Below are 21,341 nucleotides of genomic sequence, written 5' to 3'. Positions count from 1 at the left end.
ATTTTGCTTACTACTTTTTGTTTTTGATTAATGTGACTTAGTAAACATGGCTTCTCTCCCTGCCCCAGCGCTGCAGAGCTCCCTCCATAGGAGCTGGAGGCAGAGCTTGTGTGTGACACTTACAGCCAGCCACGTGGTTCTGGAAGTCCATCGACATGTTGCTTAGAAAGTCATTGCTGACGATGTCCCGCCACTGGATGCTGTCCACGTTGCACAGGGTAGGGTTGTTGCTGAACCGCACGGCGCCATGCAGGATTTCTGCACGAGAATGGAACTGTGGTGAGCACCCTTTCCAGCTCCTTTAAATTCCCGTGAAGGATGTTTGCGCTCTTCACATTTACGTGCTGCTAGCGTTAGTCCTGTGAACTACCCCGGGGGCGGTCAGATAAAATAGTTAATCAGAGAGCCATGAAGGAGTTAGGGGTTTCTCTGAATTGGGCTTTGAGCAATAATTATAAATTTAGAAATACCGGGAGGAAGGAAGAGAATGGTTTAAGTCAGTAGTCATAGCATAAACGATGCCCGTGTGGTAAGCTGGGGGTCCCCCGTGGCTGATCAGCTGGAGTGGAATGGTCGCATGATGTGAGGGGTAGGCAGGGCAGGGAGGCAGGTCCGGAGGGAGCGCTGCAGCCCCAGGTGCTGGGTGAGGGGTCAGCCTCCACCTCACATGCCCAGGTGGAGCTTTCCATTAGAGAAAAGGGTATGAGAGTGACACGAAGCAAGAAGATTCTGAATCTATGATGGAGACAGTGGACTCCAAGGATGCACAGGATGGTCAGACTGTACAGCTGTTTTCAAGGAAGAGCTAAGAGGATGCGGGGAAGTCAGGGATGGACACATTCAAGCCTGTACAGAGGGTGAGTGTTCCACTGATGACATTAAACATGACCATGGACAGAATGACTATGTACAAAGCCCTGGGCAGGTGCTGTGGGCACTTCGAGGATGAATCAGACCTGCAGGCTTCTATCTGGAGCTGACAGGCTTGGGGACAGACATGTCACCCACTCTAACAGCCTCATGCCCAGGGAGACCCTGCCACACAGGGAGGCCGGGTACCTCACTAGCTAATTTATAAGCACTACCTTCATTCATTCTCACGATGATGCAATGACCACCGGTGACTTTATACTAGAGAGAAAATCGATCTTCAATACATAAAGCAGTGCCCAGCACCCCAGGTGGGGAATAGGCATGTTGTATGCACAGAGTAACAACACGGGAAGGTCACCCCCAAAGATCCCCGAGGCTGCTGGGAAAATGAGCTTCCCCACAGGGGACAGGCACACATCTCTTAGAGGAGTGTGGAGGTGAGGGCCGAAGGCTTCCTGCAGACAGGACACGCAGTGCAGGGAAATAGCGGAACAGGCAGACAGCTTCTTCAGGGGCTGTGCAGAAGCAGGGAACTGAGGGAGGACGCCTGCGGTCATGAGGGCTGAATCGTGGTGCTTTCTTTATGAGGTTGGAGATAACAACAGAGCCACCTGTGGAAATGCTCAAAAGGAAGCCATGCACAGGTGGACGGAACTCAGGAAAGGTCAGGGCTGGAAGCACCAACAGGGCCATGCAGGCTGCTGGGGCAGCCCAGACAACCCACCCAGGAGCTGAGTGAGAGGAGGGAGAGTCAGAGCCAGGCCTTCAGCACACGTGCAGTGTGTGACATGTCTGTCCCCAAGCTGTCAGCTCCCAGATAGAAGCCTGCGGGTCTAATTCATCCTTGCAGAGCCCCCAGCACTTGCCCAGGGTTTTGTACATGTAAGTCATTCTGTCAACGTTCATGTTTAATGTCATCAATGGAACACTCACCCTTTGTACAGGCTTGAATGTGTCCATCCCTGGCCACTGCCAGAGGAGGGCCAGCACCAGTGAGGGAGGCTGCAGGGGCCACTTCCTGGTGGCTTAGTAGAGGAGGTGGGCACCCAGGAGTAACAGAGGCTCACAGGAGGCAGGTACTAGGTTAGCTATTAACAGGACCACATTAACTCATCTGCATCTATACAAACCTGATCTTGGTTTAAAAACCAATCATACCAAGGAAGTGGAAAGAGCTGCTGAGGCCTGTTCCTATAGTCCCTGGATTTTCTGGGACGGGATGTCACCTTTTTTTAGCAGCTATGCCATCCACATTTTTGAAGATGAGGAAACAGAGACACAGAGGGATTGGAGAATGTGCTCCAGAGCTGTCTGGCTGCTGAAGGACCAAACCAGGCTGAAACCCAGAGGGTCTGGCTCCGGGGTCCAGGCACCCACATGGGCTGCCTCCCTCCCACATAGCATGTGGGGTGCAGGGAAGGAACTGGTGTCCCGGGCCATCTCACAGGAGGTGCTCACAGTACCAGCAAGTGTCAGCACAGACACAAGCATGTGTGCTCTGAGCAGCAGCGGGTCGGGGGGATCCACACAGCTGTATAGGTGGTGAACCGAGGAGCCGCGTGGGGAGGGGCTGGCCTGGGTCCCAGCGCTGCACCCCTGTTGGGCTCCTGTCACTCCCGATATGGTTCCCTCTGCTTGGCACCTCTTTCATTACACCACTTTCCTGCCAGTACTTCCTCCCTGTCAGAACTGCATGGCACAGGAGGGGCATTGCAAGCCCTGGGGCAGAGATGGTGGCCACAGCTGGCCTCTCTCACCATTCACTTGCTGGGGGCCTCTGGGGAGGGACTTGACTGCAATTTATTTATTTGTAAAATGGCAGAGCACAGCCAGTCCCCAGCTTACCATGGTTTAATATAGATTTTTGACTTTGCCATGGTGTGAAGGCAATTCACATTCAATCAGCCCTGAAATCCGACCTAATGATGCCTTTACCCTTGGAGGGGTCCAGCCAGATAGCATCCCATCATAAGTCAAGGGGCATCTGCACAATGCCTACTTTGAAGAAAGGTTGTGGGCATTGAATGAAGTTACCAGTTCACATTCTTGGCCCTAATCCTACTGCACAGTGAGGCACAAAAACAGAGACTGCTGTCTCTGGTTTTTAAAAATCAACTTCCCCTCTCTTCTTTCATCCTTCATCTTTTCCTCTTACAGGAACCTCGCATGTCCTGCTCACAGAAATTCAAAGTTCTAGGACACCTCATTCCCTACCCGTAACTTACACACGGCTTTTTGTGTAACAGCGCTACTCTCAAAACTGCCCTCAATGCGGTATGATTTTTATTGCATATCTTTTATCCTTGAGGTTCAGATAATAAGACTGGCAGTTTATTCACTGCCTAACACACAGACTCCTGATTCCTGCCCAGCTTGTCTGGTTTCACTCTCCTTTACTCGAATCTTTACGATTTCTTACTAAATCTCCATGTTTTTTAATGTCCCTGGAAACACTGGTACCCGGCTTAAATCTTGCCATTCCAGTATCTGCCATCTTCTCAGTAACTTCCCCCCCTGCAGTATCTTACACACAGCTGGCACTCTGCACGTGTACTGGGTAAAAATAAAAGTCTTGTCCGAGGCATAACAGAGTGACAAGCTCGCTGCGATGTTCCGATGGCACATCGGAACTGCTCTCTGCGTTTCCAGCCTCCCGGCCTCGGCATCCCAGCCTCTCACCCTGTAAGTTTCTCATGGGCAGCTCCTTCAGTCCGGTTTTATTTGCATCATAGTTGGATAAGACTGCTAAGGCGTAGGAATTTTCATAGAACATATTTCCTCTGATGATCTGCAGGTTTTCCAAAGGAATCCGCTCCACTGTGTTGAGGGCGATGAGGACATAACCGGCCACTTCCTGGATGGTCTAAGAGGAGAAAACATAAGTGTGTGATTTCTCTTTTGGGGAACTCAAGAACTCAAGGTCTAAAATAAGTCCAAAGAGCCCTAGGACACCCAGCTGAACCCTAATGCACAAGAGTGCTCAACAAATGTAAAACAGGCAGATGACTGCAGTCGTGGACACGGGAGGTGGCATGTCCACGATTTGCAACAATCCCTGCACGTTAGCCTTTGACACGTGTGATAACGAGCAATGAGCATTGTTCTGGAATGCTGTGTTCTCATGCCTCATGGGGTTCAGCACTCTCCAGTGAAAGTGGAAATGAAAAAGAATTACTTTGTATCTCTCTTGTATTATTTCTTACCTAAAAAGGAAAGGAAAAAGAAAAACAGAAGAAGCCTAAGTAAATCCCACCCAAAGTTCAATGACCACCAAACTCTGACGTCTTCAGAGCTGGCACCTATGGGCTTGTTAGCGTCTACTGTGAAATAAGCATCCTGTGACCAGCTACGTGAAATTCTTGGTAGCTTGAAATCAGCTATGGTGCTAGTATTGACACTAAGGAAATAGGCAAATGGTGCAAAGCAGGGCTTTTAAAAAAAGTTTTTAAGAGCTAGTATAGCAGCACACCATGACCAAGGCAGTAGTCAGGGATAAGCGTCAATGGCTGTGATGACAGGAGAACGTCAGGCTAGCCTGTTTCTCTTTCATATTCTTTTTCTAGCTGTCACTGGACACGAGCTGCTAAAGTGGCTTTCTCATAAAACTCTCATTTGGGGCTAAGACTTGTCATTGCCAAAGCAAAAATCAACACACTTTAAGTGAATTTCTGCCCAGGCCTTTCTCCACTTAGATTTTCTCCAATTTTATTTGTGTAGGAAAATCAAAGTCACCAACCTTTAAGAAGGAAAGATCATAATTCCTCTGCACGTAGGTAATTTCCAAATTCCCAAGGACCACCTCACAGTTATTGAACATCCTCTGGAGGCTGAGAAAATGATCTTCAAAAGTGCCCAGCTGCGTGAGCTTGTTACTCGTGCCTTGGCAAACTGAAAGAAAAAGAAAGATACCACATGAAATACTGAGATATGTAGCAAAACTAAAATAAAACAGTCCCTCGAGGTCCAGGTCATAAGGCTAGCAGTTTATTCACTCCCTGCACAGGGAGACTTCTCCATTCTGGCCGAGCTCATCTGGTCACAAAGTTTACTAATTTTGTGAGCTTTAGTGACCAATAATACAAATTCCTACTAAAGGCCACATCAAAGCAAATGTGACAAAAGATGTTTGCATTTATATAAGGTGCAATTAATAATCAGAGATAATTTGTCCTTATAATGCATGGAATGGCATCAGAAGGCCAAAAGAAAAAAATGTTAATGTTTCAAGGGGTGGCTGGTAGATGAACATTCTATGAAAGTCTCTAAGATAGGATTAACCTGTAATTTATTCCAGTAGGCGAATGAATTTCACAAGGCATTTCAGTAATGTAACTGCAGGGTTGAGTTAATAACTATATCATGATATTTTAACGGTGCAAAAATATGTTCCATTGTTGTGCATGCAAAGAATGTTTACAAACATAACGTACACTGGGCAGTAGTATATACAACACTGTACACCTAAAATCAGTGACAGTAGTGTAAATCAAAAACCTAACTGGCTGGAGATTAAAAATATTATTCAAACGAATGCATCAAAGAATAAATCAAAAGTCTAACTGTAGAATATTCAGAAAATAACAAACATCAAAATATAATATTTAAAAGCACCCTCATCTAGTGAGAAACCCACACATCCCTCTGTGGGTCCACACTCCGTGTTGATCTGCCCAGCACAGGCGGAGGCACAGTGACTTCCCTTACCACCCGCACACAACCTTACATGCCTGAGTCCTTAATGTTTCAAGGCATCAAACTTAATCCAAGAAAAAAGTTTAAATTAAGGGACCAAGTTAGACCATAGAAATAGATGCGGTCATCCATTTTTAAAAGCAAAGGAGAGGGTTATAATAAAGTTGTATTTACAGACCTAGCTCTTTGAAAGGCATGTTTAGGCAAGCATAACAAAACAGTGTCTTGGGGCTTTTGAGGCAGAGAGTGTGTAAAGGAACTATAATTTAAACCCAAATTATCCTGAGAGTGAAGAAATACAGCCTTTGGCTTTGGATGTTGGATTCAGCTCTGGCCAGGTTCTTCCTCGTCTGCAAACGGGCTCCTGCAATCACAGTAACCAGGTGGCAGAGCACAAACCAAGGCCAAAATCAATACACTGGCACTTTCTCCAATGCTTTTTACATGTGCATTTCCATTTTATAAGCTTCTTTGTTCCCTCCCCATGGGAATGATTCTAAAGAGCATCATCTGACTGTCTGCCCTCGTGATGAGCCATGGAAGTAAGCACATGTTCAGACAGCTCATAACCAACCCAAAGCACTTACACAAACATTAAATATGAAGCAATCCTCACATCCTCTTGAACTCTGTGGGGATTTCCCTATTCTTCCCTTCTGTGTTCTCATTCAATTTCAGTGGTAATGAGAACTTCTACCTGAGAACCATGACAGTTACAAGACGGAGTCCCTCTCTCTTATCTCTAGGGGCAGAATTATTCCATCATTTTTCCAACCATAACTCTGGATTGACCCAGCGTCTCTGGTCTGCTGTCCCCCAGGAGTGTGGGGGAAATGAGGTTGCTCTGAATGCAGCCACAAGTCAGAACAATTGTATGGTTGTCTGCTACACACACAGACAGGGCTACACTGAGTCCCCAGTTCTAAAGTCCTTAAAGATGTCAGCACGGATGGAGGTACAGGATTGTGACAATAACACGTGGCCTTCCAGTTGGCACACCTTGGAATAAAAGCTGCTTTCCCAGCTGACGGACTATGTCCTCTAACTCCCATTGCATCTTATCAGCTGTGGTCCAGGTAGCTGCAAGTGTTGGTTGGGCCCCTTATGCCAAACAGGTGAACAGGGTCAACTAGAACCTAGGGCTGAAGCACACTGCAGAAGAGCTTCTTCAGGATGCAGAAGGATGAAAACAGGCAGCTGCTTTCATTTTAAGTAATCAAGGACATCAACTAGCAAGTTTCTCTCAGCTGAACCAAATAATTTTTATTATGAAATCAAAGAGTAACTTTTGTCCATAAAATAAAGGAAAATATGCCATTTAAGATCAATCTATTATAGAAAATAATATTTTTTAAATACTGTACTTGTGCTTTTATTCATTTATTCAAAAAGTGCTAAATTAGCCCCAAGTGACCCCCTGAAAGCCCCTTCAGGGCTTATTTAGCACTTTTTGAATAAATAAATAAAAGCGCAAGCCTAGAAGCACTTAATTATCAATGAAGATAATGACCCTTCATTGTTTACAATTAGCACAAGTAACTTTTATATTCAGAAAAAGATCCTGTATTCAGGAGACAGTAACAACATTACATATTCTTGATGTAAATCTTAATTCACAAAACATTTTGGGAAGCAACTGGACAATCTGTGTAAAGAAATAAATATACTTAAATTCTACATCGATTCCACTTTGGAGAACTTCCTTTGAGGAAACAGACCTTATGTTTGTTCATTAATTTTGTTAATAATGGCAAAAAATTGCAAAGAAACTTAAATGGCCAATTACCCAACATGTCTATTCTTGAGAATGAGAAGGCAGTCGACATACTACTTGATTCAACGTAAGGCAAGTTAATCTTAAATACTATCCTGGGTTCATTACTAAAGCATCGAAAGAGAACATGTAAAGTGGTTTCTTCTGCGGCTTTCGCTTGTCACGTACCCAAAAGGAGACAGCAGCTTTTAAGTGACGTCTACAATGAGGGGCAGAAGGACTTGGTCTAGGTTTTCTGATTAAAACAAGGTATGATCTTGGTTTTATCCTTCTACCAAATATCTCATATTAGAAATATAAAGCAATGAGAAAATTTAATGTTGAGACCACTTATATGAATAAATTATTTAAATATTACAGTCACAAATTACGTAGATTTAAGACAAAATTACAAAAAGCAAGAGGTTTTTAGTTAATCCAAGACAAGGTTTTTGTTTAGCTACTTCCTCATCATGTGACTCTAGGTACTCCTCCAAGCTCTCTGTGCCACGCTTTCCTCGAATAGAAAAACGATGGCAGTAACATTGACCTCTGTAGTGGTTTGAATGTGTTTTCCAAAGTGCATTTATTGGAAACGTAATCACCAATGCAACAGTGTCGAGAAGTGGAAACTTTGAGAGGTATTATAATTAGGTCATGAGAGCTGTGTCCTCAGGAATGGATTAATGCCATTATTCTAAGAGTGGATTAGCTATCAGGGGAGTGGGTCCTTGATAAAAGGATTAGTTGAACCCCCTCTTTCTCTTCCCCACCACCTCACATACATGCTCTCTTGACTTTCCACCATACACTGACACAGCATGAAGGCCCTCACCAGCTGCCAAGCAGATGCCAATGTCTTACCCTTGGACTTTCCAGTCACCAGAACCAGGAGCCAAATACATTTATTTTCTTTATAAATTACCCAGTCTGGGGCTGGGCGAGGTGGCTCATGCCTGTAATCCCAATACTTTGGGAGGCCGAATGGGGCAGATCACTTGAGGTCAGGAGTTCAAGACCAGTCTGGCCAACATGGTGAAACCTATCTCCACTAAAAATACAAAAAAAAAAAAAAAGCTGGGCATGGTGGTGCTCCTCTTAGCTACTTGGGAGGCTGAGGCAGGAGAATCACTTCAACCTGGGAGACAAAGGTTGCAGTGAGCCAAGATCGCACCACTGTACTCCAACCTGGGTGACAGAGACAGAGTGTCTCAAAAAAAAAAAAAAAAATTACCCAGTCTGTGCTATTGTTATAGCAACATAAAATTAACTAAGATAACCTCCCAGAAATGCTTTGAAGACTGAATGAATATTAAAATTAACTACTAAAAATGCTACAGGAACGTAACATGCAGCTGGACCCGTGTTAGGGGATGTCAGTCACTATATATTGCCTAAACTGAGAAGTTCGGATCTGCATATGGACTTGCTCCAATGCTGGCCATTAAACACAGTTATTTTACAGAGTATTTATCGAATCAGTAAAGAAAGAAGAAAAAAAGGAATACATTGTACTTTAAGAATTACATAAAATATGTGTTTAAGACTAGGTATTTTTGCAGTTTATTCAAAGAAAGAGTTAATATTAATTAGTGGTATACATCAGAAAATTAAAAGTGTTTGCATCAAGCTCCATACAAAATGCTAGTGGTTTGCTCTACTTATTGAAAATCCGAAGACAAATTCTGCTGCATCAGGTGCAGCAGGCCCTATGACTTAGGTCTTCAAAGCACTAACTTTTTGTCCTAAAATTTTACTATGAAGATTTATAAGTGTATAGAAAAGCTGGAAGAATTGTACTGCAAGCATCTTTATGTTAGCATTTTACTACATTCACCGTATCAGAAATCTATCCATCTGTCTGTCAGATGTGGTCCTCTGGTCTGCTTTTGGATGCATTTTAAAGTAAAGGTGAGATATCACTCTACTTCACATTGGCATATCACTAAACAAAGTTCAATATTAATTTGCAGTCATCGTTGTTTTTAAGGTAACATTCACAAACTGTGAAAGGCTTAACCTTAAGTGTGGCATGTGATGAGTTTTAACAAATGCACCACCCTGTGTGATCTGAACTCCGGTCATGTGCTAAACCGTAACTGTCATCCCTCATGCCCCTCCCAGTCCGTCTCTGCCCCCATACAGCAGAGGCAACCGCTGTCCCAATCCATTTTCACTACAGAATAGCTTTGCCTGCTTTAGAACATAGATGGACTCACACAGCACTGCCGTCCTGAGCAAGGGCTATGTCACAGCACAGTAGTTCTGAGGTTCATCTCTGTTGTGCTGCACTTGGCTGTCAGGGGCAGGTTCGGGAAAGTGGATCTAAGAAGTTAACTGTGCATTCTCCTTAGACATCTGGGGAGGGCCCGTGGTCTTGTTATTCTTTTTCTTAAGAAAATCCTCACTTTAACTGAAAATAAAAGCAATCTTCCCCCTTTAAGTCTTTAAATGCTCCTGGGTTTGTGGGGTAGGCTCTGTGGCCTTCCTCTGCCATTGTGGGGGTGTACACCTCTCTGCCCACAGCCTGGGCAAATCTATACTACTGATTAAGACACAGCATTAGAATACGTTTCTCCAGATTTGCCCAGATCGACTTAGACACTTAGAATTGCCTAAGTAAAGCTATAATTGTTTTGTTTTCTCAGCTGTGCATTAATGGTTGCTGAGGTAGAGGCTGGGCTCTTGTCAGTCTCTCCCTTTAACCTGCAAGTTGTCTCTGCTTCCATCCCCAGCCCAGATCCTCACTTCTTTGCTTCCTTTGCATCTCCGAGATACACTCAAAGACCTACCCCCTAAAAAAGATGCTGGAGAGGATGTGGAGAAATAGGAACACTTTTACACTGTTGGTGGGAGTGTAAATTAGTTCAACCATTGTGGAAGACAGTGTGGAGATTCCTCAAGGACCTAGAAATAGAAATTCCATTTTACCCAGCAATCCCATTACTGGGTATATATCCAAAGGATTATAAATCATTCTACTACAAGGACACATGCACATGTACGTTCATTGCAGCACTGTTTACAATAGCAAAGACCTGGAACCAACCCAAATGCCCATCGATGATAGACTGGACAGGGAAAATGTGGCACATACACACCATGGAATACTATGCAGCCATAAAAAAACGATGAGTTTGTGACCTTTGTAGGGGACATGGATGAACCTGGAAACCATAATTCTCAGCAAACTGACACAAGAACAGAGAATCAAGCACCGCATGTTCTCACTCATAGGTGAGTGTTGAACAGTGAGAGCACATGGACACAGGGAGGGGAGCATCACTCAGTGAGGTCGGTGCGGGGGACTAGGGGAGGGACAGTGGTGGGTAGGGAGTTGGGGAGGGATAACATGGGGAGAAATGTCAGATATAGTTGATGGGGATGGAGGGAGCAAATCACGTTGCCATGTATGTACCTATGCAACAATCCTGCATGTTCTTTACATGTACCCCAGAACCTAAAACACAATAAAAAAAAATATATTGTAGCCCTGTTCAGCAACTACATTAGCTTAAGTACCCACCATTAAATTCTGTCACATTGTCCTGCATTCTCTGCACCCTAGCAGTTGATCACTACTTATTAAGTAGAACTAACAACAATAATCGTGAAATTATTATTTGCCTATGAATTTGTTATCCATCTTGCCATACCAGAAATACAGATGGTCCTCAACTCACCATGGGGTTATGTCCTGAATAATTTTGCAGACATGATAGTATTCAAAAACACAAAACCTAATATCCCCAAAATGCTGGAGACAGCCCACTGTGGCGTGTTGGCTGTTTTGTCTCTTGATTGCATGGCTGATTCGAAGCTGTGGCTCCCAGCCACTCCCCAGCATCGCAAGAAAGTATCATACCAGACATCAACTAACCCGAGAAAAGATTACAATTCAACATTAGAAGTATGGTTTCTATTGAATGTGCATTGCTTTTACACCACTGTAAAGTCAAAAAATCATAATTCAAACCGTAGTAAGCTGGGGACTGTCTGTACAGATGTGTGTGTGCATACATGTATGTGTATATATGGATAGTTTATTGGACCTACTGGTATGAAATGGACACACACATGTTGCATTTATGTTTTTGTTGTGAAAGCAGCAGATGGACATGTGACCAAAGTCTTGGATGACTTATCCTGGGTTTCTGTGCCTTTGTCATTTCCATGAGCCTGAGGGAGACAGAGGAGGAGGCGAGTGTATTGGAAGAGTGACAGCCCTCGCCACTTTCTGGTTGGTAATTATAAAATATTTCTAACTTGGTCATATACTTAATTAGGCTTTAAAGGCCAGTAGGATTTTTCCTACTTTCTTGCTGAAAGATTTAAGAAAATCTCCAATAAGGTGGATGGATAGTTCATTTACAGAATGAACTTAAAAATATATAAGGAAAAGATACTCAGCAAGTTTGCCAGAGGTTTCATAGACTCAGGATTGGTAATTGCTCCTGCTTTACTAAAATCTCAAAATGAGCATGTACACATCTCAATGTGCTAAAATGCACAGAAACCTGACAGGAGGAAGGTACACCATGTTGTTAACAATGACCGTTTCTAAATAGTAAATTTCTGGGTGTTTTTCTTATTTACTTTTCACAGTTTTGTGTTTTTAAAATTTTCCATAGTGACCATGTACTACTTTATGCTAAAAACTTACCAAAGAGAAAATTTACAAAAATCTATTAAAAATTTACAAAAAACAATGTTAAAAAGGCTAAAGGATATCTTAAAAATATATTCCTTAAAAATAGAGATATAATCATGTACATCTATGAAGACACTCAATTCACCCCATAAAAACAATTGTATAAATTGTGACTCTAGTACTAGTCTACGAAATTTATTTAACCCGTACAATAGTTTGTAATAATGGAAACTAGAAAACCTATAGTTGTGAGTCATAATACAATAATTCGATAAACAAAAGTAAATACACTGTTTTATTTACATTTTCCTTGAGGGTTTAATCAAAACTTTTGTGGAATTATAATTTATTATAATTTTAAAGACAATTTTTATTCATTTAACACATTGTGTGTATTTTCCTCAGCATTTCCTTATTTTATCCTAGTTTATTTCACAACTAATAAATAGTTGTTAGCTGATATGGGTCTGCACATACCTGTTAAACGAATTTGAATCTATATTGGAACTTGAAAATGCACACGTGATACTCAAAAACCTTTTGAATTTCTGATAATCTGCCATGTACATTATAATATGCCTTCTGGACTAAACGTGCCAGGCTGTGGCATGCCCAACACAGCTTCAAACTAACATAACTCTAATTAAGTTAATAAGCAGAAGACTTGAAGATAACATTTCGTTATTTGGAGTTAGAGAACAGAATATCAAAACTGGTAGACTTCCAACCCATGCTTCTCCTTCTAGCTGTTAAAATAATCCCAAGTCAAGCTTTTGTGATGTGTAAAATATACACTAAGAAGAGTGAAAATACCTTTGTAGATTGTCCCACTCTCTTGGGAGTTCACTGATGCTTCTGACCACAGGAAGGCCAGTTCACAAGGTCACTGGGCTTCCAGTGACATCAGCAGACTTCTACGGTGTGAAGACTGTGATGGTACCATTATGGGATGATCTCCAGCAGTTATCTCAACACGCTGGGGCTTAGTGCTCAGAGTACTCTGGTTAACATGGGATTAGCTCTGTGAATTTCACAGGGCGGTTGTGAGCAGTACTGAGATCACAGACGTGAAAGGACCTCGGAAATCACAGATCTCTCTCAATATGAAGTATGTCACTGAGGCTTCGCATGGCAGCAACTCTTGCAATCTATTTCTGCCTATGTGTCTTCAATGATACCTGTTTTACCTCCATTGATTTTTAAACTAATAATCTTAAATCACATTCCATTTTTTATGAGCAACTGAAAGGTGGCTAGTAAATCATAAACGAAATTGACCTGTTATTGCATGATAAGTAACAAAATGAAACTAAAAAAGATTTCAGAAAGCAATACCCATTGAACGGTTATGTATTCAATACAATTAATTCATTTTGAGTCCCTACTATGTGTCCCTTTGCCCTGGCAGGCAGCTTCTCAAAATGTTTCCATTTTAAACAAGGACACACAGGGAACAAGCCTCCTGAACGGAGGAAAGAACTGGAACTGGACCTGCATTGGCTAGGGTGGGCCTCACTGAATCCTAAGATCTGGATGTGGCTGGGTGGGCCTTGCTGAGCCCTGACTCCTGAGCGGGGGATACTGGAGAAAGGACAGGATGCTGGCTTGGATTCAGAATCCCTCTGTGTGAGTGGACAGAGCTGAGAGTGTGGGGCCTGGCTTTTCTTCCTAGACAGAGGGTGAGTAAGCACCTCCTGTCAGGCCAGCATTCTGCTTCTCTAATCTCTGCTCTGGGACTTTTGCTTACTCATGTTCAGGGGCTCTCTCTTTACACATGGGCATACTTTTGAAGTGAATAATACCACTTCCCCTCCAGAAGTCTGTGGGCCAGGCTGGTGCTTTCACTCTGTGCTTCCCCTGAGTCTGGGGCATCTGCCCTGTTGCCTCAGGGCTGTGTGGCTCCTCCAGTGGTGCCTCATGCCTGCCAGGGAAGGGCAGTGCAAAGCCAGGGCAGCAGGAGCCCCAGCAGGTATGCAGGCCCCACAGCATGAGCACGAGGCCCTGCAGAGCTGGCCTCCCCTTCCCAGCTCACTGGGGAGCCAGTGGCACCACAGAACCCAGGGTGAAACAGAATGGGGCAGTGTGGGCATGGGGACGATGGGGACTGCATGACTATCACTGAAGGTGAGGTCAGAGTTGTCTGGTAGAAGAAAGGGGAAGATACAGAATTCCTCAACAGGGTTGGCATCAAAGACCACTGCTGGAAAGTCGGCTTCCAAACCTGGCCAGCTGACTTCAGGAAGGCAGCACTCAAGACTACCCTGTGCTATTTCCATCCCTCTCTGACTTCACTTCCCTCTTTGTTACTGGAGAACCAGTGAGCACTGGGCAGTAGAAAGATGCCAAGGGTGGTTGGGGACCGCAGACTCACAGCTCAGGCTCCAACACCCCAGCAGGCTTGCTGGGCAACTGGCTCTTTCTTCCTCAGCTTTGCATGAGACAGCTCAGTGCTACATGCCAGGGTGCAGCTCTTCTCTTCCTAGACAGGCCCTCACAACGGAAGGCATCCCAGCAATGCCATGTGCAGGTAAAGAGAGCAGGGCTGCTGGGAGTTCACCTTGCTGGGCGCAGTCCCACCCTGCCCATACACCTCTCCTCTATCTTCTATCAGGCTCAGACCCATGACTCACTCCCTGATGACAAAGGCTGAGTAATATTTCCCATATGGAACTGTTTACTTGCTGGCTGAGCTGTCGCCCCAGAAGTCATGCAAATACCAAGCATGGATGAGAAGCTCTGTGACCAGGTGGAGTCAGCCGCAGAGGTTGCACGATGACCCTTCTGCCATGCTCACTCCACCCTGCTCTGAGATCCACACCAGGCACCAGAGGTTGCTTGTTCTTTTGGTCATTCATTCAACTACAAGATATTGAGCAAAGTAGTGCAAAGCCAGTTGCTAAGGATGAATGAGAAGTACTCACTGCCCTGAAGGAATATTTGAGTCCTTTGGGGAGGCAACTTTACCCATGAAACAGTCACAGGACACCTAGGGCACCTCAGAGCCATGCGGTGTAGAGGTGTCCTAAAGGAACACATGTCAGAAAGAGAAGTCACTCAGCTCAAGAGATCTGGGACAGAAGCATCAACATCCCTCATATCAAGCAACTGAAAAGAATACTTCGCATTCAGACTAGAAGAATACATTGCCTACCAGTGCCAAGTGCTGGGCTTGGTGACTTCACCATACATAAAACACATAGTCTCACCATTAACCATTAAAAATAAAGTGTCTTCCATTTCTTTGTTTTGTGCATTCCCCTTCTCTGGATCATGGCCCACATTCTCATTGCGGAGTATGAGTGACTATCCTTCCTGGTTTGTTTATGGTTATCTATAAGAATCACATCTTCATTCTTCTTATGGAAAAAAATCCTGAAACAAATGTGTAATTTGCAAGGAAATAAAAGATCTCTGACTCAAAAATTGGGATTGGAAATTTTTTTTGCAAATGTTTCTCTGCAGAGAGATTTTGTTTGAGTTCTACGGGGAGGCGCATATCCACCCCAGCCCAAGATGGCTTAAATTTGCCTCAAAAATTTTTCTTCACTTTTCATCCATGTTTTTAAAAAAAATCTGCAGAATTGTGATTTAAGGCCATGTCTATAAACATACACACACGTACATTGGTTTACCCGTGAACATTAAGAAAAGGAAAAACAACAAGCACAAAATCCCCTCTTTCAAAAAAAAGACAACCAAAAATCTAAAGAAAAGAACAATCACTAAGACACCAGGAGAAGGCCAGTACACCAATTTTGTGATGTTTTCCAAAAGCGAAGATGCTCCCTGCGCTTGCCTCCTTGACCTCTGCAGCACTGGGCCACAGAATGGCCACATCTAGCTGTGCCACTGTTCCATGACAGCTGTTAGCCTGGGGGGCTGTGCTGTGCAAATGCGTCTGAATACTGATGGGGTTGGCATCAAAGACCACTGCTGGAAAATTAAGGGGTCAGCGGCAGGGACCTCAGAGCATGCTGGGACACCCAAGGGCCATCTGGACTCTTCCCCTGAGGGTCAAACATGCAACTCTCAGTACTGACAGGAGCAGGACAGCAGGTACACTGAATTGTTGGGAGGCAGAAAGTGCTGGGTGCCTCTGGGGTAGCTGGGGGAGAAGCGCTTCGGGAGGCTGGGAGTGTCTGAGGAGCCCAAGCTGCCCGCCTGTGGTTTCCAAGCCGCTCCAAAGGTCTGAGCTGGCAAGGTGCTGCTTCAGGCTGGAGGTGTTCCCTGAATGGCTGTCTTCTTGTCCTCTTTATTGCAGGAAACAGATGAGAAACAGTAAAAGGAAGAAAAATAATCTTCCTAAAAAATTACTGGCTCATTTTCACCAAAGAGCAGTCTACTGCTTACTTTTTTCAAGTTACAGAAACATGTCATGTTGTCAGCAGAACGGTGGAGCCAGTATTTCATGTACATGTCGTAAAGTGTTTGAGGAAAAAAAAAGAAGGTGGAAAGCCAGGCTCTCTCCCCGGCCCCTCCCCCGGGCAGTTTAGTTGACAGAACCACAAGCAGCAGCTGCCTGTTACCGGCACGTGTCCGTAGGCACTGGCCTCAGTGGAGTCCTCGGTTTGGAATCCTGGTGCCACCCCTATGAAGCCAACATCTTAATCACCATGGGCCTGTTTTCTTCATTTATAAAACAAGGATGGACTCCTGTGACTCCTAGGAGTGGAGCGAGAGGGGAGAGTCCCTGGTCAAAGCGCCTGGACCTTAGTCAGACTTGAGTCTCAGTGAGAACTGGAGGGGTCACACAGGAGGAATCCTGTCCCTCTCTCCAAGCACTCAGAGGTAGCCGGCCCACCCTCCTGCTCACACGTCGGGTCCTCACCACTGAGCGGGGCAGCTGGTGCTGACCGCAGCAGACTGGCCCGCCTGGACACAGGGATGCGTCCATGGCTTGAAAGGAAGGCAGCTGGCCTTGTGTCTAGCGGGGATCTGTGCCGGGCAGTGCAGCTGAGAAAGTCCCTTCAGGGAACCCTGCTCTCAGAACGGTCTCCGCCCCTGTTCTTTTTCATTTAGAAAAGGCCCTCGCCTGACCCTCTGTGGTGGTTTTGTAAGCGCAGTTGGATTTGTGTGTGTGTGTGTGTTTTCGTTCACGCTTGTTTTAAAATGAACTATCTTCTCACTTCCTACTTAACTGAAATCCCCCTTTTAAGTTTTATTTTAAAGTGGGTGAGGGGATGTAGCAGCGTGAAGACAGACCATGTCCCTGGGGGTGGGCGTGACAACTAACTACCCTGCTATTCCAAACCCATTCCTGGGGTCGTTGACGAGGAAAACCTGACTCAAAAATCACTAACAACTACCAAGTTAACACAGAAGCCACAGCCAAGTTTCTGCCACAGAAGAATCTTAATTTTGGCTCAGGATGTTCTCAAAATAGGGCCATACTCCTGTTTCTAGAATATATTAGTCCTTCCATGAGGAGAGCTACCAATTAATAGACCAGTTCCTGCACGTAGGCACTTGATATTAGATGGCTCCTCCACCTGAAAACATGAGTTAGTCGGGAGTGCCATCCTGAGCTGGCTCTTTACTGCCCAGGCCTGAGTCTAGAGAAGAGTCAGCCTGAAGCGCTTGCCGTGTCTCAGAGCAGGGCTCAGCAAACCTCTTCTGAATACAGCCAGAGAGTAAATGTTTGCAGTGTCACCCATCATAAGGTCTCCATCTCAATTATTAAACTCTGCTGGGATAGTGTGCACACAGCTGCAGACCCCAAGCAAATACACACAGTCAGCGCTCCAATAAAACTTTATTTGCAAAAACAGGCGGCAGGCTGGGCGTGACCTCCTGCTAGGGAAAGGCCTAGCAGGAGGTCAGGAAGTATGAGATGAGGAGCCCCTTCATCCTATACTTTCTAGAAGGCGGACCTGGTTGGAGTGATTCATTTTCCCCCAAGGCCAAACTCCAAAAGGATTTTCTTAGTGCTAAGCTCTTCCTGTTTCATCATCAGCTAAATAAAGGAATTGAAGTAAGATACGAGGTCGTGAAACCTGGGAGGGAAATGCAGGGTTGGGATTTGATATTTGTGTGTGTCTGGGTGCAGGGCGGTGTTGCAGCTCTATGCTGGGCATGATTTACTTCTAGATGGGGATGCTCCCCTCTTACCCCTGACACTCCCACCCAGGACCCCTGCCTTCCCATACTCTATGAGATGGTTGTCCATTCCTCCTGGACCATTCTGAGCGACTAGGAGCATGTGAAGAAGTCTACTCTTATCACATAATTATTCCTTATGTTGAGCTGAAACCAGTCCCTTGCCAATTGCCTTTAGCTTACCACAGATGCAACATATTGCTTCTCTACCTTACAGCCCTGCAGATATATTAAGACAATAATGGTTTCTCATCATGGTTCTCACCCTAGTGCTTTCGTGCAGATTCCCCGCCCCCGCAGCCCTCCTGGGAATTCCACGTGTGTGGCCTCCCTGCACAAGTACATCCTCTGCAAAGGCCTCCCCAGCCAGATCTGCTTCTTGGCTTCCATAGTCCCTACGGCTGTCTCTGGTGTATGAGTACTCGCTCACACTGGAGTGCTGAAAGCATTCTATTATTTCACAGCACATTTTGTCCTTTAAAGAGATAATAAGTCATCTGAGAACAGCACAAACATTTTATTGTCTTTAGCTTATTGTTTTGAGAAAGGAGCAAGCAATAAAAAATATTGTTGAATTACTGGAATGCATGCATAAACATCATATATAGGTTTTCAAGAGAGTGATTCTCTTGAATCACATTATTACACAACAGTGTAATAATGAATAAGGCAGTTGAGTAATGAAAATGGAATCTTTATTCCATCTATTAATAGTAGGGCTGACAGTAAATTGCACTCAGGTTTGGATGAGGAAGTATTTTTCCTCGATTTGGTTTCCCCTAGGCTTCGGTTTCCTATTACATCCTACTAGCTTACTAGAATTATATCTGCTATTGACTACAGATATAGAATCTTGTAGAAAATCCATATTCTGATTAAATATATTTGAGATTTAACCAGAGTGTTATTTTCCAAAAACATGGAGTCTGTTAGAATACTAGACAAGAAAAGATATCATTGCCTTGCTTTGGTTCGTTATTAATTACTATGCAAGAGAATACACACAAGTAACTTACATGGGTGAGTCACAGAACATGCTTCATATATTCTTTAAAAAATTCCTACTTTCAACTTTTCTATTAGGTTTTCTTTTGCTTATGGAAAACGTTTTGTGATTCTCTTCTGTCATTAAATAGCTTTCATATTTAAGGGCAAGGACTCAGGTGAAGCTATTCCTCCATGACAGTAATTTTAGACCAAAGAATATTTCAGTGGATTTCCTTATCTCTCAGTAATAAACTATATTTGAATTACTTCTTCTTGGGGACAATTAGAAATGAACTGCAAAGGATATACCAGCTGCTTTGATCAACAGAAGTGTCTTTCAAATGCAGGCATGGTTGGACGGAATGACAAGGCATTCACCAAGAGGCCCTACAGTGAAGGAGTCCTCACAAGGCTGCTTTTGCCTCCAGTCTAGGAGACTTGTGGTAATGAAGCAAGAGAAGGAGGGGAGCAACAGGGCTGGGGCCAAGTCCCCGAGTCTGGAAAACTACCGTGAATGAATGCTCTTTGCCTGCATTATAGATGTAAGCACCAAACCCAGGCTCAGCCACCCACTCTGAGGACGAGACACCTTCTTTTTGGTTCCTGTGCCAACTCTGGCTTCCCTGGCCTCCCCAGTCAGTCTGACAGAACACGTTGGTGGAGATAAGGTCATTACTGGCTCCTGCAAGGCCCCTACTGAGTGAGGTGGTTTCCACTGGCCTTTGCAGGGGCTGTGAGTGGGGCCTAGTGAAATGGACATATAAGAAGTCTGTCATCTGTAATCTGAAGCAAGCTTTTGTTTTTAAGTTGACTGTGGTTATTGAGGCCAGCAACCTGAGAAGGGACAAACTGGAAGTGTGTACTTTGTGTCTCAACTGAATTCATCCTGAAGTTGTTTATTCTGGCCCACTGTCAAGTCTTTATGGAGGGGGGTGTTGGTGACAAAAAGGGTTGGTCCTAAGGGCAGTATGAGTGCCTTCCACCCAGCTAATTTCTGTGCTGTTGAACATCCATTCAAAGCTTATTATTTCTCTTGAAGCCGAGAAAGTTTCTATATAAGCATTCCTTTGAAAGTGCAATTAACTTTTATAACAATTTGTGCTATAGTTTAAGAATTGCAGATGTTGTGTGGGTGGTGGCGGGTGAGGGGGTGGGAAGGAGAGGATGAAGGAGTGAGGATATAGATGCCTCCCACTTGGAAAATGTGGTAACATTTCCTTTCGTGGAAAAAGCACATCAATTTTTAGAATTACTAAAACATTTAGATGGTTGGGGAAACAACTGAGAAGGCCGCGGTGTTTGCTTTGGGGGAGGTTGGACTGGACCATCTCCCGGCTTCCTCTCTTTCCTAATGAGACCCAGATCTTTGTGACTGGATCATCTGGCATTGTAATTTTATGCTTGGAGACAGTCCAAAAGTTGGGTAGCAGAGCCCGGCCACTCATCATATGCTAGCTCAATTTGCAAAAGAAATACAAAACCCAAAATTTCATGTCACCATCGAGATGTATGTATTGATGTGCCTGGGTCAGAGGGGTTCTTCTTAAATAGATGGTACATTAGTTTTCACTGGGGAATCTTTTCACCATTAAAAATACCCTTGCACTGTCCCCCCCCCAAGTCTCTTCCTTATTATTTGGTGTTAGTTTGAGGTTCAGTGGGGGCATTTGGGTTTCGCTGAATGTTCGTGGCTGTTTCATAGTATGGTATGATCATTACTAAACCTTCTACCTCAAATTCCACAACACTCTTTGTATAATGAATATCTCACTCATCCCCTGACAGACAAAATAACATTTATGAGATGCTTTATCGTTATTGCTAGTAATCTGGACTTTCTAATTCATGTCTGCCTGATGACAGAAACCAACCTAATAAGGAAACTCGAGATTCAATCCCACTGGAATTAAATCCCTTTGTAAATGTGTGACTTCTATGAAGGTCGGAAGCAGTGCAGGAACATTTCTCTCCCGCTCACCGGTGTGTGGGGACGAGGGGTGCAGTGGGGGCACTGGCATGGTCTTGGAATGAATGGTCCTGGCTTCACACACCTGCATCTGCACCCAGCTCTGCCAGCACTGGTGGGGTCGCCTTGGGGCAAATGACTTGTCCTTACTAGCTTCCCTGTCCTTGTCTGTTAAATGGGAGTAGACTCCATCTCGGAGTCATTGCAAGGATTAAATTGTTAATATCCGCACAACACCCAGGAGTGCGTCCAACTCATGTAAATGGTTGCTGTTGTCATTGTCCTTTTAGGATTAGTGTGTGTAAACATGAACAGTCCCGGGA

At 44.3% G+C, this 21,341-nt stretch overlaps 1 protein-coding gene across 2 annotated transcripts in view; it reads right to left on the bottom strand.

The window, feature by feature from the left end:
• Nucleotides 1–21,341, bottom strand: part of EGFR (epidermal growth factor receptor) — a 198,673-nt gene that overhangs the window by 66,144 nt on the left and 111,188 nt on the right. For both annotated transcript variants that reach the window (XM_035253446.3, XM_035253447.3), the window contains exons 2-4: nucleotides 4,610–4,761; nucleotides 3,553–3,736; nucleotides 124–258 (exon numbers count right to left, since the gene is read on the bottom strand). In XM_035253446.3, coding sequence (XP_035109337.1) covers nucleotides 124–258; nucleotides 3,553–3,736; nucleotides 4,610–4,761 — 471 coding nt within the window. The remainder of the gene's footprint in view (nucleotides 1–123; nucleotides 259–3,552; nucleotides 3,737–4,609; nucleotides 4,762–21,341) is intronic.

The sequence above is a fragment of the Callithrix jacchus genome, chromosome 11 (assembly GCF_049354715.1).
Source record: "Callithrix jacchus isolate 240 chromosome 11, calJac240_pri, whole genome shotgun sequence".
Lineage (NCBI taxonomy): Eukaryota > Metazoa > Chordata > Mammalia > Primates > Cebidae > Callithrix > Callithrix jacchus.
This window is presented reverse-complemented; position numbering and strand designations above follow the sequence as displayed.